The sequence below is a fragment of the Calliphora vicina genome, chromosome 4, assembly GCF_958450345.1.
Source record: "Calliphora vicina chromosome 4, idCalVici1.1, whole genome shotgun sequence".
Lineage (NCBI taxonomy): Eukaryota > Metazoa > Arthropoda > Insecta > Diptera > Calliphoridae > Calliphora > Calliphora vicina.
The window spans coordinates 106705589-106720663 of NC_088783.1; the positions used below are offsets into that span (position 1 = coordinate 106705589).

At 34.2% G+C, this 15075-nt stretch overlaps 2 protein-coding genes across 3 annotated transcripts in view; both read right to left on the reverse strand.

Moving 5' to 3' along the window:
- Positions 1–15075, reverse strand: part of LOC135957022 (putative uncharacterized protein DDB_G0290521) — a 160808-nt gene that overhangs the window by 137148 nt on the left and 8585 nt on the right. The gene's annotated exons all lie outside the window — the stretch shown is intronic.
- LOC135957023 (sex-lethal homolog) overlaps positions 1–15075 on the reverse strand; it is a 176746-nt gene that overhangs the window by 23864 nt on the left and 137807 nt on the right. For both annotated transcript variants that reach the window (XM_065507678.1, XM_065507679.1), the window contains exons 4-5: positions 11094–11396; positions 5054–5161 (exon numbers count right to left, since the gene is read on the reverse strand). In XM_065507678.1, coding sequence (XP_065363750.1) covers positions 5054–5161; positions 11094–11396 — 411 coding nt within the window. The remainder of the gene's footprint in view (positions 1–5053; positions 5162–11093; positions 11397–15075) is intronic.

Consider the following 15075-nt stretch of genomic DNA (forward strand, 5'->3'; position numbering starts at 1 on the left):
ACTTCACACGTAAACCATCATCTGAATATGGAAATTTCAAATTAATTTAAATCGTGAATTGTGTCTTTTAATCCACATCTCAAGCAAGGAAGTTATTACACATAATTAAATGTTAATAATTCGTAACGAAATCTGTATGCATGAAATATGCAATAAAATGGTAATAAAAAAAAAACAGAATCTTCATAAATTTTTATAAATTAACCAACATTAAAATGAAGAATACGAGGTTTTGCTAGCAATAAGATGGATTGCATAAAATTACACTTAGAAAAATAATGTTTTTAAGAACACACATAAAAATGTAAACTGCTGACATTTTAAAGAGAATTTCCCATTCATTCTGACTGTAGCAACTGAGTATGAAATAGAAATTTTAAAATCTCCTTTCAAAACTGGATGATCTTTTAAAAAGATCTAAAGATCTTTTAAAATCTAATTACTGAAAATGTTAAAATCAGGAAACTTCTTGGAATCCCTTTTAATTTTTACCAAGTTTTTAATTTTTACAATTTATATCGATTTAAACTTGAATTTCCACTTTAAAGATGTTTAAATTCAATGAAAATAAGACAAATCTATTAAAATTCAGCAAGTTTGTATCTGTACCGACTAAACCGAAGTTTGTTTTGTCGGCTTGCAAGATAATGAAGTTTTTAAAGAAATATTATTTTCTTAATGAAAATTAAAACTTTTGACCAATATTTCGTGATGGTCTGAAATTATAAATTGGTGGTACAACCAAGTAGATCGAGAACATGTCATATACAAATTCCGTTGTATTTTCTGATAAATATAAATAAGACATTCCACATAATTTTCGAAGTGAATTTATAACGTTTTTGCAAAATACTATATTTAATACTTAATCTTCCGGGTCAATTACAAATCTTGACCCGGAAGATGTGAAAAGTCTGTCAGTACATAAGTTTCATAATCCATCACACAAAAAAGATGTATTTTTTTTTTTAGAAAATTTGACTTAAATTTTTTCGCTCATTCTTTTCCTTCCAAGTTCTTTAAGACATAAAGATCAGAATCCTTCTGAACTTTATACGACTTCAACCCAGTATTAGCATTGGCTCTGCTCACAAAAGAATCAGAGCATTTACCTTTACGAGCTGATTTTCTGATAGAAGTGTTCGGTGCTCTTCGAAAGAGTTGTTCGACTTCTTTTGCCTTACCAATATCTGTTAGACCTTTTTTTCTTCCCGATCCAGGTTTTGTTTCAATGTTTAAGTCTTCCTTATACTGTTTAATGGATTTTGAAACAGTGTGCCGATGAAATTCCATATTGGAATTTTTTTTTTAAATTTTTTTCACGTACTTTTTTTCGGTGACTATTTTGTCCGAAATAACAGTTATTAAAAAAAATAATTTGTTGGCCCAAGGTTAAGTTTTGGCTGGAATAATGTGTATAAGTTTTTTCTAACACACTCTTTAAATGGAAACAAGTAAGAGAGCTATATATTCGGCTGTGCCGAATCTTATATACCCTTCACCAAATTATATTTCAAAATAAAAATTTTAAATATTTTTAGGTAAACAAGATTTTTTTTTCAAAGTTGTTTTTTAAATTTTTTGTAATTTTTTTTCCAATTGTTTTAAATTTAAAATTTTTTTTTTGTTTTTTTTCTATTGTTTTTTTAATATTTAGCAAAAAAAAAACTTGATGAAAAAAAATTCGGGTTAAAAAATATTTTTTCCCATTGTAGGTTCATCTTACTATGGTCTTATATACGTCGTTGCAAAGGTCTTTGAAATATCTATCATTAGATATCCATTTTGTCTATATGAATGACTTAGTCCAGATATAGGTCATAAATCGAAGTTATCCTGGTATTTTCCTTATGTCTCAGCCATTTGTGGACCAATTTTCTCGGTTTTAAATAGCAACCGAGCCGGAAGAATTCCGGAGATATTGATGTATGAATCGTATGTAAGTTATTTGGGGGCTTCGGAAAGTTGATTTCAACAGACAGACAGACGGACATGGCTTAATCCTTATAAGGCTAATTATATTGTGGAAATTACACACTCATATATATCCTTCTCACGAAGGTGAAGGGTATAAATATAATAATTATTATAACTTAATCAACCTGCATTTATCTATACCCGGGATCTCAGATATCCAATATATTTTATCAGAATAGTGAGGTTCGAGTTCGTTCTCTGTACCGTGAAAGTTTGTAGAACTGCATTTTGGAACCAGATAGGGCTGATATGTAAATAAAGGGCTGATTTTAGCAATACAGTTATGTCACAGCTTAAGTTAGGAGAAACCCTAAAGTTCATAGTGAAAGAAGAAATTTCAGCATGAAAAGAGTGGTAAGAAAGGAAAGAAAGTTTAATTAGCTTTATTTTTGCTAAAACTTAATACTTATGTCACACATTAAGCCACCCGATTCCCCTAAGGAAACAGAAGATAATGACCAGTCTACAACCAGTAATATCTTGGAATCTTCAATATTTGTTAGTTCAAACAGTATTGTGGCCTTCGCCAATGACAGCTAATATGTTCCATAATATCACTATTATGAAAATCTTGAACATCCTATAAAAATCAGGAGTGCTTTTGTTCCATTTACTACTGCCGATATTGAACAGTGATCTTTATAGGTATGATAACATCTGTAAAGATCCTGAAACTCCAGCTGTCTAATCCTAATAGCATTATGGTTCTCGATGTGTACAATTTAGGTTATATGGCTCTTGAGAGCTGGCACTCCGTACTGATCGATTGATAGCATCCATGTTCTTTTCAGATATTAAACTATAATAGTTACAAATAGGAGATTTAACCCCAATCTCCTACACCTCTAAGATCAGTCTAGAACCTTGCCACGCAAGATCGTCCGCCACCAAATTTTTCCGTACGTTACAGAGCCGCGGTATCTAGCATATCCTATCATTGTAATTATTCACCAGTCCATGTACAGCTCCTTTACAATTTCCAATATCCTTGTTGTACATGTCACCCCAAAACCTTCGGCGCCTCTTGACTCTTACATCTACCCCCTAGTGACGTTCGCCGTTATCAATTCCAAGGCTTTAAACACCTCCATTATCTGAGCTTGGATGGAGCTGCAGTCGTGAAATATATATAACATCAGAGTATCAAGCTTCTATGACGATACTAGCTCCTGAGCCTATATCTATCTCTTAGATCCTTCTGTGAATATTTCTAACCTTTGAAATCATAACTGAATCGATCGTGCCTTTCAAAAAGCGAGCTCAGAGAACCTGGAGTGCCCGATTCACGACTGAATCATAGTATTGTACTCATGTCATAAATAAGTCTTATAACGTTGATACATGTGAGACAAAGAAGGATAAAATCAAGAGATCATCTGAATATTCGGTTTCGGTTTAGGCCAACAAGCGGATTACGGCCAGTATTATGGAACAATTTTGGAGAATACCGAGTCAAAAGAGTAACAAGTTTAGAGTAGCATAACTCAAATAGGAGGACCTATATCTTTTTATAAGAAAACTAATAAATATTTAAAAACTAATTTGAAAAACACTTCCATAAAAACACACTTTTCTGGTTCAAGCTGATGATGAAAGTTTGATTTGGAAAAGGAGTACTACAGGGCTACTAAAACGTAAGCTGAAACATGCTCTAAAACTGGTATAAATAAATTATTTCAAATTGTTATTGAAAAGTTTGGATCGAATATTGACCTTCTCCTTCCTCCTCGTTCTCAAACCTATAGTAAAATGCTCCCAAGACGTTTCATATTATATTTTTTAACTTTTTGAACACTTGTAGTCTGAGATCTTAACCCAGTCCAGTAACAATACAAAAGTTAAATTTGGATTCCCTAAAGGATGGAAGCCAGTTTTATTGTTACTTAGATATTCCACTTTCATTCAAAGATACTGGATATTCATCGACAAGGAGAGATTCATTGTGTATCTTGGTTGTCCGGGCTTATCAACTAAGTGTCTGTTTAAGGTGGCATTGCATCAATATTCATGTTTAGAAAAAGGAGTAAATTCATGTTTAGAAAAAGGAGCAACATTTGTATGGTTAGTACCCATACAAATGTTGCCACAAGCTGAAAAGATACCGGGTATCCATTGACAAGGATAGGAAAGGCTTCAGTTCAAAAATCATGTTGAGAAAATGGAGAAAAAAGCAGGAAAACTCTGCTGAATCTATCAATAGTCATGTTTAGAAAAAGGAGGAAATAGAAATTGGAGGAAGCTGAAAAGATTTCAGATATCCATTGACAAGGATAGAAAAGGCTTCAGTTCAAAAATCATGTTGAGAAAATGGAGAAAAAAAGAAAGCAGGAAAACTGCTGATTCTATCAAGTATCAAAAAAACGTTTATGCCTTATTTTTCCCTAAGTGTAACCCTCATCTCATCATAGTGAATGCTCCCAAAAATATTATCTGTTTCATTTTTATTATCACCATGAATAATACAATCTTCAGAACAAAAATAAAAAAACAAGACAGGAAAAGAATATGTTTAAATAAAATTCACTTGCAAACAAACAACAGAACAGAAAATTCACTCCTGGCAAAAATTAAAAAATAAAAACTGAAAATAAAGAACATTTAAACATAAAATACTCAAGGATAACGACGAACGGCAAGAATATTGTAGACGAAATGTTAAAAATACATAAAAAGAATAAGGTTCACAAGGTTGAAGAAAAGTAAAAGAAATTTGTAAAACAGACAGACACTTAAAGGGAACCATCATCAGTTGAAGTAATTAAAACAACAATGTAAAGGTGCATGTAACAGCAAAATACATTTCCTTTATAGCAGGTCCTTGTGCCAATCAAGCAACCCACACCATGTTAAAATAAGAATGCAAAAAAAAAGGAAACGGAAGTTGAATAAACCTGATTTCAATTAAAAATTTAAATCAATTTTTGTGTTACCGGTTTATTATACCATTTATATTGTAAAAAAAAGAAACTACTTGCACAATTGAATTAAATAATATACAAACCAAAAGGAAATACTTACAATAACTGACAAAAATACTTAAAAGTACAAGGAGGAGTAAGAATGGATTTAAACTTACCTTTAAACGTTTATTCCTTACTGTAACACCATTTAATGACTTGATCGCATTTTGGGCATCAATTTCGGAAGCAAAATCAACAAAAGCATAACCAAAACTGTAGCCAGTCTGTTGCAATTTCAGTTTATTGTTGTTATGGTTGGTTGTATTCCCCAAAGGACACCCACCGCCAGCCAGCCAGTCAGCCAACACACAGGTTGTTAAATTTAACGTGATGAGATAACAAAAACAATGGAGGTTTTGTTATACGAATGAGTGAGTAGATGTAGGAAAATTTGAAAAAGACGGAGGAGAAAATGAATTAAATAAAAAAAAAAATTATTTTAATATTTAAAGAATTTAAATAAGTTTCGTTAGGTAGACAGGCGGAGCACAACAAAATCTGAACAGTTGGGAATTTAGTTTAAAATGAGATTAGTTGTTAATACCTAAAATAGCACATATTTTCTAAGATTATTTGGATTCAATTCTTCTAGCATAACATTAACCTTCATTTAACTGGACCCTCAATATTTTATATATTTTGCCTTTTAATTCCCAGTGGATCGTAGGACCATCACCAATTTCATCCATTTACTTCTATCGCATGCTAGCAGTATAAATTCTAACCAAGTAGTTGAAACTCGGTCTCGATTTGTTTCCAACTATTGGCATGTATTCCGGGTATTCTGGAGCATGTGGGTCAATGAACTGTTATCTCACTGGCCTTTTCTCATTGTATGACCCAGACATTTACATGTTCGATTGAATGTCTTCTTTTAGCGATAGGTATATTCGCAGTATACGTAGAAGGCAGATTAGTTGGATTCAATTCTTCTAGAGAAGATGTTTATAGTAAAGACATTATATCATTTAACTAGACTTTACCTTTTAATTCCCAATGGAAAATCACTAATTTCATCCATTTATTTATATCGCTTGCTAGTAATATCATTTCTCTCCAAGTTGTTGAATCTCCGTCTCGATTTGTCTCCAAGTATTGGCAGGTATTCCATGTCTTGTGTGGGTCAATGAACTGTTAGCTCACTGGCCTTTTCACAATGTATGACCCAGCCATTTAAATGTTCTTGACTGAATGTCTTCGTTAAGTGAGGTATGAAGAGTTAGGATGCATAACTCTTGATTTAAATAGTAACTGGTCAATACAAAATTTTGTCAAATATGAAGCCAATATCGAAATGTCATGCTGACGGTCAAAGGAGAGCGCTGAACTTACCCGTGCCAAAAATTAATGCTCTGATGCCGAAATTGATATAACTGAGAATGTTCGACATAATTTGGTAATATTGATCTGAGGAAAATTAGAAGATTTCGGATCGCTCATTTACAAAGTCCAATAGATTCAGGAATTTAAAGCAAACTAGCATCCGAATATATATGGTTCCTTTATTTGGGGTTTGCAACAGCTTCTCACACTTAATGCTTTGCGATCAACAGTTTGCTGTGTTGCATTTGTAGCGTGGAAGAATTTTCCGACAAATTTCCTTTAAAATTGTAAAGTAATACTGCAACAGAGTGCTATGATATAGTTTGACCTCAAATTAAAGATATGTTGTAACTTTCGATTTCAGCCGAATGAGACGTCCTCTTAATCTAAACAATCGAACGTTTTGTTTGCAAAATCGAGTAATTGGTCGAAGAGCTCTTATAATGGAATAGGTTAGGTTAGTATTAACCAGCTCACTTGTGTCCATAAATTGGTCCCTTTGTGATACCCTAAGGATCATACTCAGGTCCTCTATAGGTCCTTTACATGTCGGAATTGGGTTCAGTGCCGAACCAACCTGGCGCACGAATGAACGAATCCATCTTCCTGACATCCACAGTAGATAGATCAGCTAGGCCGAGCAAAAAATTACTGCCTATTGTCGCAATCCGAACCCCCGATAGATCAGGGCAAAGACAGAGGAGATTCTTAACAGTTTCCTTCTCGTCTTCATCATGGCAACTTCTAAAAAAGTCGTTGTAAGGAGTGTTCAGTCTCCTTGCAGATAGATCAGCTAGGCCGCTCAAAATGGACTACCTATTGTCGCAGTCCGAACCCCCGATAGAGCAGGGCTAAGACAGAGGAGATGTTCAACAGTTTCTTCCTCGTCTTCATCATAGCAACTTCTACAAAAGTCGTTGTATGGAGTGTTCAGTCTCCTAGCAGATAGATCAGGTAGGCAGAGCAAAAATGAGCAAAGACAGAGGAGATGTTCAACAGTTTCCTCTTCGTCTTCATCATGGCAACTTCTACAAGTCGTTGTATGGAGTGTTCAGTCTCCTAGCATGCGCACCAATCAAGCAGTGTCCAGTAAGCACTGATATCAGAGCTCGCAGCCTAGCCCGTGATAGCCCCATGAGGGACATTGACCTATCATGGTCAAGAATGGGCTTCGATATCGAGCAATTGTAATGGGATGCTTTGAAAGGATTATATTAAGCAGTCAATCCACAAATGATACAAAATCTTAAGCACAGCTTTGAGAGATATACGCGCGTAGAGCTTGATACCATCGTCCGTCGTCTGGCATGCAAGAAGGACCAACGAGTTTTTTAACAAGGAGAACGAAAAACTATAAATTTTTTATATGAAAACGGGGAATTTTTCAAAAGGGGTGATCGGGAGTTTCGGAATCATGAGAGATATTTTGTTAATTGAAAATACGACAAAAATGTTCTCAAATTCGGAATTTGCAATCTTTTGAATGCGGTTTTTGTTTTTAATAACTTATATGTCATTTTCAAGGATACCAATCTGTCATTTATTCCTACTTAGTTATTGAACATTACAGTGTAAACAACAAGGTTCTTTTTGCTTCAAAAATGTCGAATTTTGTAACAACGAATCGTCATATGCGAGAAGTTTTGCTTTACTTCTTTAATTTGAAAAAAAAGTGATGGTTTTAACGTGCGAGAGATACAAAGATCACCCATACCAGCCAAAAAAGTTTGAAGATCAAGAATTGGAGGCATTACTCCATGAAGATTATTGTCAAACTCAACAAGATCTTGCAAAATCATTGGGAACTATTCTAGCAGTAATTTCAAAACGTTTGGGAGTAGCAGGATTCATTCAAAAGCAGGGAAATTGGGTACCATACGAATAGAAGCTGAGAGACTTTGAGAGACGACGAATATCCGAAATTATGCTTGAACCCAAAAAAAGAAAATAATTTTTGCACCGAATCAGTACTTTTGATAAAAAATAGATCCATTGCGATAATCCGAAGCGTAAGAGATTCGGGACCAAAAGGGTCCTATCTATTATGAGCTGCTGAAATCTAACCAGACCATCACAGGGAAACTGTACCGAACGCAACTGATTCGTTTGAAGAGAGTATTGGCCGAATAACGCCCAGAATATGCGGCCACACATGAAACCGTAATATTCCATCACTACAACTCTCGGCCACATGTAACAATACCTGTTAAAAACTATTTAGAAATAAGTGTTTGGAAGGTTTTGCTTCACCCGCATTATAGTACAGACCGTGCCCCGTACGACTACTATTTGTTTCGATCTATGCAGAACACTCTTTCTGGGATACGCTTCACTTTGGAATAGAGTATTCATTATTGTCTTGATTTCTTGGCCTAAAATGATGAACAGTTATTTTGGCACGTAATCCATATGTTGGCAGAAAGATGGGAAAAGGTCATAGCTAACAATAGCCAATACTTTGAATAAATTTATATTGTACAAAGGCTTCAAAATAATAGCTATAAATTTAAAAAAAATCCCACATTTTTAAGTCATACACCCAATAAAATGTTTGCGTATGGTGCGTTTGAAGATACTGGAGTATTAGTATCATAAAGAAATTGGGAAACAAACATAGAGAAAACAGATTCGTAATAGCAACTGAATTGGTGGCCAATCGAATGATTCTGCCATACTGATCAAATTTTACAGTTGTGGCTACAAAATTTTAGAAGTGGTAAGAAAAGTTTCGTTGCTTCCATCGAAATTCTTCTTTATCCAATGATTTTCTGTTGCTAGAACCGAAAATTTCTATGTGTGCAACCGAATCATTCGATTGGCAACAAATGCCTTTGCTATTACGAATCTGTTTTCTCTGTGTAGAAGATTGATTTAGCAACCCTATGCTAAAGTTCAGAATACCTCCCTATAATGTATATCGTAAGTAAAACTGTTTGAGGGTAGTGGAGTAGTACACCGTTTTTAATCTGGACGCTCATGCAGTCTAAACCATGAAAGCTGTGGTGAGTAGAATTCCAAAGAATTGTTCGGTTATTTTAACCTGCTTTAGAACTGGTTTCGAGAGTTCAAGGGGTTGGCGTTTATATCTGTTTACTTTATGAACAAACAGCACTCTTTTCAATCATCAGACTGGGTAATCTCTTACAAAGATGTCAACAAAAATACATTTACGATTCTGGTTTATTGTTGTACTATTTATAGCAGTGTCCGGCATAAAGAGAACATGCAATAAGGATCATAATATCATGTTATTCACTTTCTCTCTCTGTTGTTATGTGACAAGCTATTGTGATTTTTGTTTCTTGTGAACTTTGTTGATACTCGTGTTGTTTACAGGTCGTTTATCATGTTTACGGTCATGCTGGCTATTCGATTGGGCCACTGATTTATATATAGTGCAATACCATAATCAATGATCTTATTGGACTAAAAAGTAATGCATAACCTTAAATTTAATCGAATTCCTGACCACAATTTTGTTAAAGTAATTTTAGCATTTAAAGTAATCTTGTTCAGTTTTTGTTGTGCATAGCCTTTTACTAATAAACAAAATTTCACCTGCGCGAACATAGTGACTTTCAAAATGTACTGGGTGAACTTTTAAAATAAATAATGTAGACAATATTTTGATGTTGACACTAATGTCGGTGCTAAAATGTATGTGTCATAGAATATTGTTGACAGTTGATATATTTTTTTTTTGAGAGAAAAAAAAAATGACAAGCAAATCTGAAGAGAATAAGATTTACTCGATGTTTTAATATAATTTAAAAGCAAAATAAAAGATAAAACTTATAATCAAGGGATTTAAGATATAAATATTTAATAAATTCTAATAGAAAAACATAAAAATATTTTACAGAGAATTTTTAATTAAAGTAGAGTTAGTTAAGATAAATTTCAATAATTAAAATGGAGAACAAGTAAGAGAGCTATATTCGGCTGTGCCGATTCTTATATACCCTTCACAAAATTATACTTCAAAATAAAATTTTTAAATATTTTTAGGTAAACAAAATTTATTAATTTTTTTATTTTTTGGAACAATTTTTTTCTCGAATTATTTAAAATTTTTTTAAAAATTAAATTTTTTTTGTTGAAAAAAAATTCAGGTTAAAAAATATTTTTTCCGATTTTACCTCAATGTAGGTCCAACTTAGTATGGTCTTATATATGTCATTGCAAAGGTCTTTGGAATATCTATCATCAGATATCCATATTGTCTATATTAATGTCTTAGTAATCCAGATATAGGTCAAAAATCGAGGTTGTCCTGGTTTTTTCCTAAATTCTTTCTCAAAAAAATGAATGCTTTCGAGAATTTTCCTATTTAAAATCAGCAAAATCGGTCCACAAATGGCTGAAATATGAGAAAAAAATCAGGACAACCTCGATTTTTGACCTATATCCGGATTACTAAGTCATTAATATAGACAATATGGATATCTAATGATAGATATTTCAAAGACCTTTGCAACGACCATATTAAGTAGGACCTATAATGGGTCTAAATCGGAAAAAATATTTTTTAAAACAATTAAAAAAAAAAACATTTTAAATTTAAAAAAAAAATTTTAAATTACAATCGAAAAATTTTTTTTCCAAAAAAATTAGAAAAAAAAACTTAGGAAAAAAAATAAATTTTGTTTACCTAAAAATATTTAAAATTTGTATTTTGAAGTATAATTTGGTGAAGGGTATATAAGATTCGGCACAGCCGAATATAGCTCTCTTACTTGTGTAATCAATGTATTTTCAATATTCCACAACACACATTTTGAAACTCTAAACATATTTAAATAACACAAATATAATATAATTGAAAAACCTTACCTTATAGTCTTTCATGATACGACATGTATTGATAGGACCACACGTCCTAAATAATGCATATAGTTCACGGTCTGTCATATCTTGAGGCAGATAATTCACAATTAGATTGGTACCATTGCAGCCCTGTGTATCACCACAATCGCCGCCCCCGCTATTCACGGAATTTGTGCTAATCGCCGGTGCCATGTTGCACATGGAGCCCATGGCACTGCCGCCACCTGAAAAATCATTATAACCACCGCCACGGCCGCCGCGATGATTCATTGCTGAGGGACCTGGATACGATGAGGTGAAATCTGTGTCCTGTGGTGAAAACGCATAACGTGACTGAAATATCAAGTCAAAGAATTTTGGAAACATTTATTTTGTAGATGGCGCTTTTGTCTATTTTACACTGTTGGGTATTTTTTAGTTTTTTTTTTTTTTTGTTAATTAATCGTTGCATTTATATATTAGAGATTAAGTAGTATTTTTGTTGTATATTTCACAAACAAGTTTAAAACAAAACAATTTGTTGCAATTGCATACGATTTTATAGGTTTATTTGTTTTTTTTCATTGCAAAATTTTTAAACCGTTTAAAAACAATTAAAGGAAAAAGTGGGGGGGTTAAAGTTGTACATTTTCAAGAACTTTTGTAACAGTATTTAATTAATTTTTTTAATTTCTTTTCTTTTGTTTTATATATATTTTTTGGTTTCTTTTTAAGTTGGCAAATCAAAATTCAAATTACAACACACTTTACATTAACTATTTTACAAAAATAAAATGAAACGTAAGAAATAAATGGTTTCAATTTGTAAAATTTTTTTTAACGAAATTATAACAATCACAATCACAACAACAACAAATTGCAAACTTTATTTATACTATATAAAAAGAGGTGGTTCTACAAATGAAATTTTTAAAACAAAAGGGTTATAAGATGAGAACCAAAAAAAAGAAAAATAAATTATGTATTACAAATGTAAATGTAAGTACACCATTTCCTACAAGAAATTTAAAATTTATTAAATATGGAGATTAAATATCGGAGAAATCTTTTTTCAATGTGCCGTGTACCTCATAGGGGACATCAGGACCTCCAGTTGTCGGTTCCGATATGATCTCACATTAATTTTAAGAAGTTCATTTTAAAAAAATGTTTTTTTAAGATCTATTTACTGGGATTGGAGTCAAATGAAAGCAATACATTTTGTGTATCCTGGAACTCAGATTGGTCATGCTTCCAATATGCTCTCAAATTGATTTTTGGAAGTTTATTCTAAAGAAAATCATTTAATAGATTTACTTGCTAGGATTTGTTTTCTATCTAATTCAGGGTCAAATCACAGCTGTATATTTTAGGTACCTCAGGGGTCATATTCCAGCAAGACAATCCAAGGGGGGACATAAGGGTCAGCAAACTATGGTCTCAATATGCTCCCAAATTAATTTTTTCTGTACTTTAGGGGTCAGCAAACTATGGTCTCAATATGCTCCCAAATTAATTTTGTATCTATGGCCACCTTTGCCCTGCTGAACTAGCTTCCTAGTGACCTTATGGCGTATGCAACCAGAGGAACTTTGTTCATGTAACCATATTGGGATGAATTAATGAACTCCCACAGAACATTGAATGTGCAATAACCCAGATCTTTCTACGATGAGTACTTCAATGGACGAAATGCAGGTATATTAACTCTTTTACCCCCATTAACACGAAGTCTGGTTATGCCTTAACTAATAGTTATACTGTCGGTTAAAATTATTTTTGTATGAAAACTGTCAGTATAACTATTAGTTAAAACATAACCAGACTTCGTGTTACTGGGGGTTAGAGAACACATTTAACTGATGACTCAAAGTCGAAGATAGATTGTGTGGTTAGGCCTTTTTATAATGCATGTACTGGAAAGCAAGTATCACAGCGCCCTCTTTCGGTGGTATAACATTAAAACGACACCGAAGTAAAATAATTAAATAAAGGTTGTTGGCTTGACTAATGCGCCATCACACCACCAGAGTCGCAGCAACCTGCACTAATAACAAACACAAAGCGCAATTGCAGAGTTGTCAATAAAAGCTTTTCTCCTCCTCTATTCACAACCTTTCCTTCTACAATCTATCCCCTTTCCAAAGAAAGTAACACAACTAATTATAGGCTTATTAATTGCCTGTGTGTTACTTCTCTTAAAAAAAAAACTAACGGACCAGAGAAGTATTCTTCTGGCTGAGGTGTTACCAAGAATACGGTTAGAATATTCGGATTTATTTTCATAGTCAGGCCGCCCTAAAATCGCCTATGAATGTCTGCAGGATTTCAAATCTTGTCCTGTAATACAGGGCATCTCTAAACGAGAATGCTAAACATTTTGCAGTTGGACTATTGGGGTACCGGCATACCAAGGGGTAGCAGAACTTTAATGCGTATTAATTTGTCTCGCTCTAGTGAAATGAGGTTGATCAATTGACTGAAATACCGCTTTCAACGTGCAAACGATTGGTCTAGACCAGATGGACTATTTTGTGTACCGGGACACCAAAATGTGCTGAACTAAATTGCGGCTTCACTGGCCAAATGGTGAGCCTTGTTCTTGGTCTTCTAGAGAAAAATTTTCTCTGATGGCTCCAAGTCGAGGGTGAGTTGCGGGGTTAGGCTTTTATAATGCAGGTACTGGAACGCAAGTATCAATTAGACTATCGTACCAGTGAAGTATTCTTCTGACTGAGGTTTGACCGAGTATACGGTTAGAATATTCGGTTTTACTTTCATAGTCAGGTCGTCCTAAAATCTCTTGTGGATGTCTGCACGATATCAAATCTTGTCCTGTAATACAGGGCATCTCTAAACGAGATTGCGAAACATTTTGCAGTTGGACTTTTTTGGACTGAAATACCGCATTCAACGTGCAAACGATTGGTCTAGGTTTTGCGCGCAGACGAGATGGAATATTTTGTGTACCGGGACACCAATATGTACCTGAACTGACCAAATGGTGAGCCTCGCTCTTGGATGTAGGGGTTGACCGATTGATTTATGTAACCATTGGTCCAGGTTTGCGCGTAGACGAGATGGAATATTTTGTGTACAGGGACATAAAGATGTATCAGATCCAAGGAGACCCTGAACTGTATTGCGTATTAATTTGTCTCGCTCTAGGATAATGAGGTTGATCGATTGACTGACGTGCAAACTATTGGTCCAGTTTTACACGTAGACGAGATGGAATATTTTGTGTACCGGCATACCAAGATGTACCTGAACTGTAGTGCCGATTCACTGGCCAAATGGTGAGCCTTGCTCTTGGATGTTGAGGTTGACCGATTGATTTATATACCGCTTTCAACGTGCATTCAATGAGTCCTGTTTGCGCTCAAGCGAAATGGTCTCTTAAGATCAACTGTGCGACGGGAAAGGTCAATATAGCCTAAATATCACTGTCTCCACATAGACCAAGGAATGTGGTGGAGATTAAAACTCCATTATAAAGACTTCTGAAGCAGCTGTAATCAGGGGGAGAGGAGTTGAGGCTGGTGCACCACTTTTGCCACAGCATGGCCCTTACTGACAAAAGATTCATAATTCTGGGTGATTTTATATTGCATAATCAGGGGATTCTGTCGAAGTCGGACGTGCAAATCGATAGTTTGGTTAATAACTCGAATTGTTTGGTTGAGAGACGCCTTATTTCCCAGGTATCATAACGGGAGAATTGATTACCCGTTTAAACTAACTGGGTTTTGTTTTCTATACAGTTGATAGTAAAGCGTCAACAAAACAAATGTAGCACTTGGTCAATAGTACTCAAATCTCGGAGCAGGGAACTGCAGAAAGGTGGTTCTGTCGAAGTCGGACATGCAGATCGATAGTTTGGTTGATAACTCGAATTGTGTGGTTGAGAGAATATAGCTTTCCTCTTCGGATCCTTTATTTCCCAAATATCTCCATGGGACCCATGGAAACCTGTTTAAACTATCTGGGTTTTGTTTCCTATACAGTT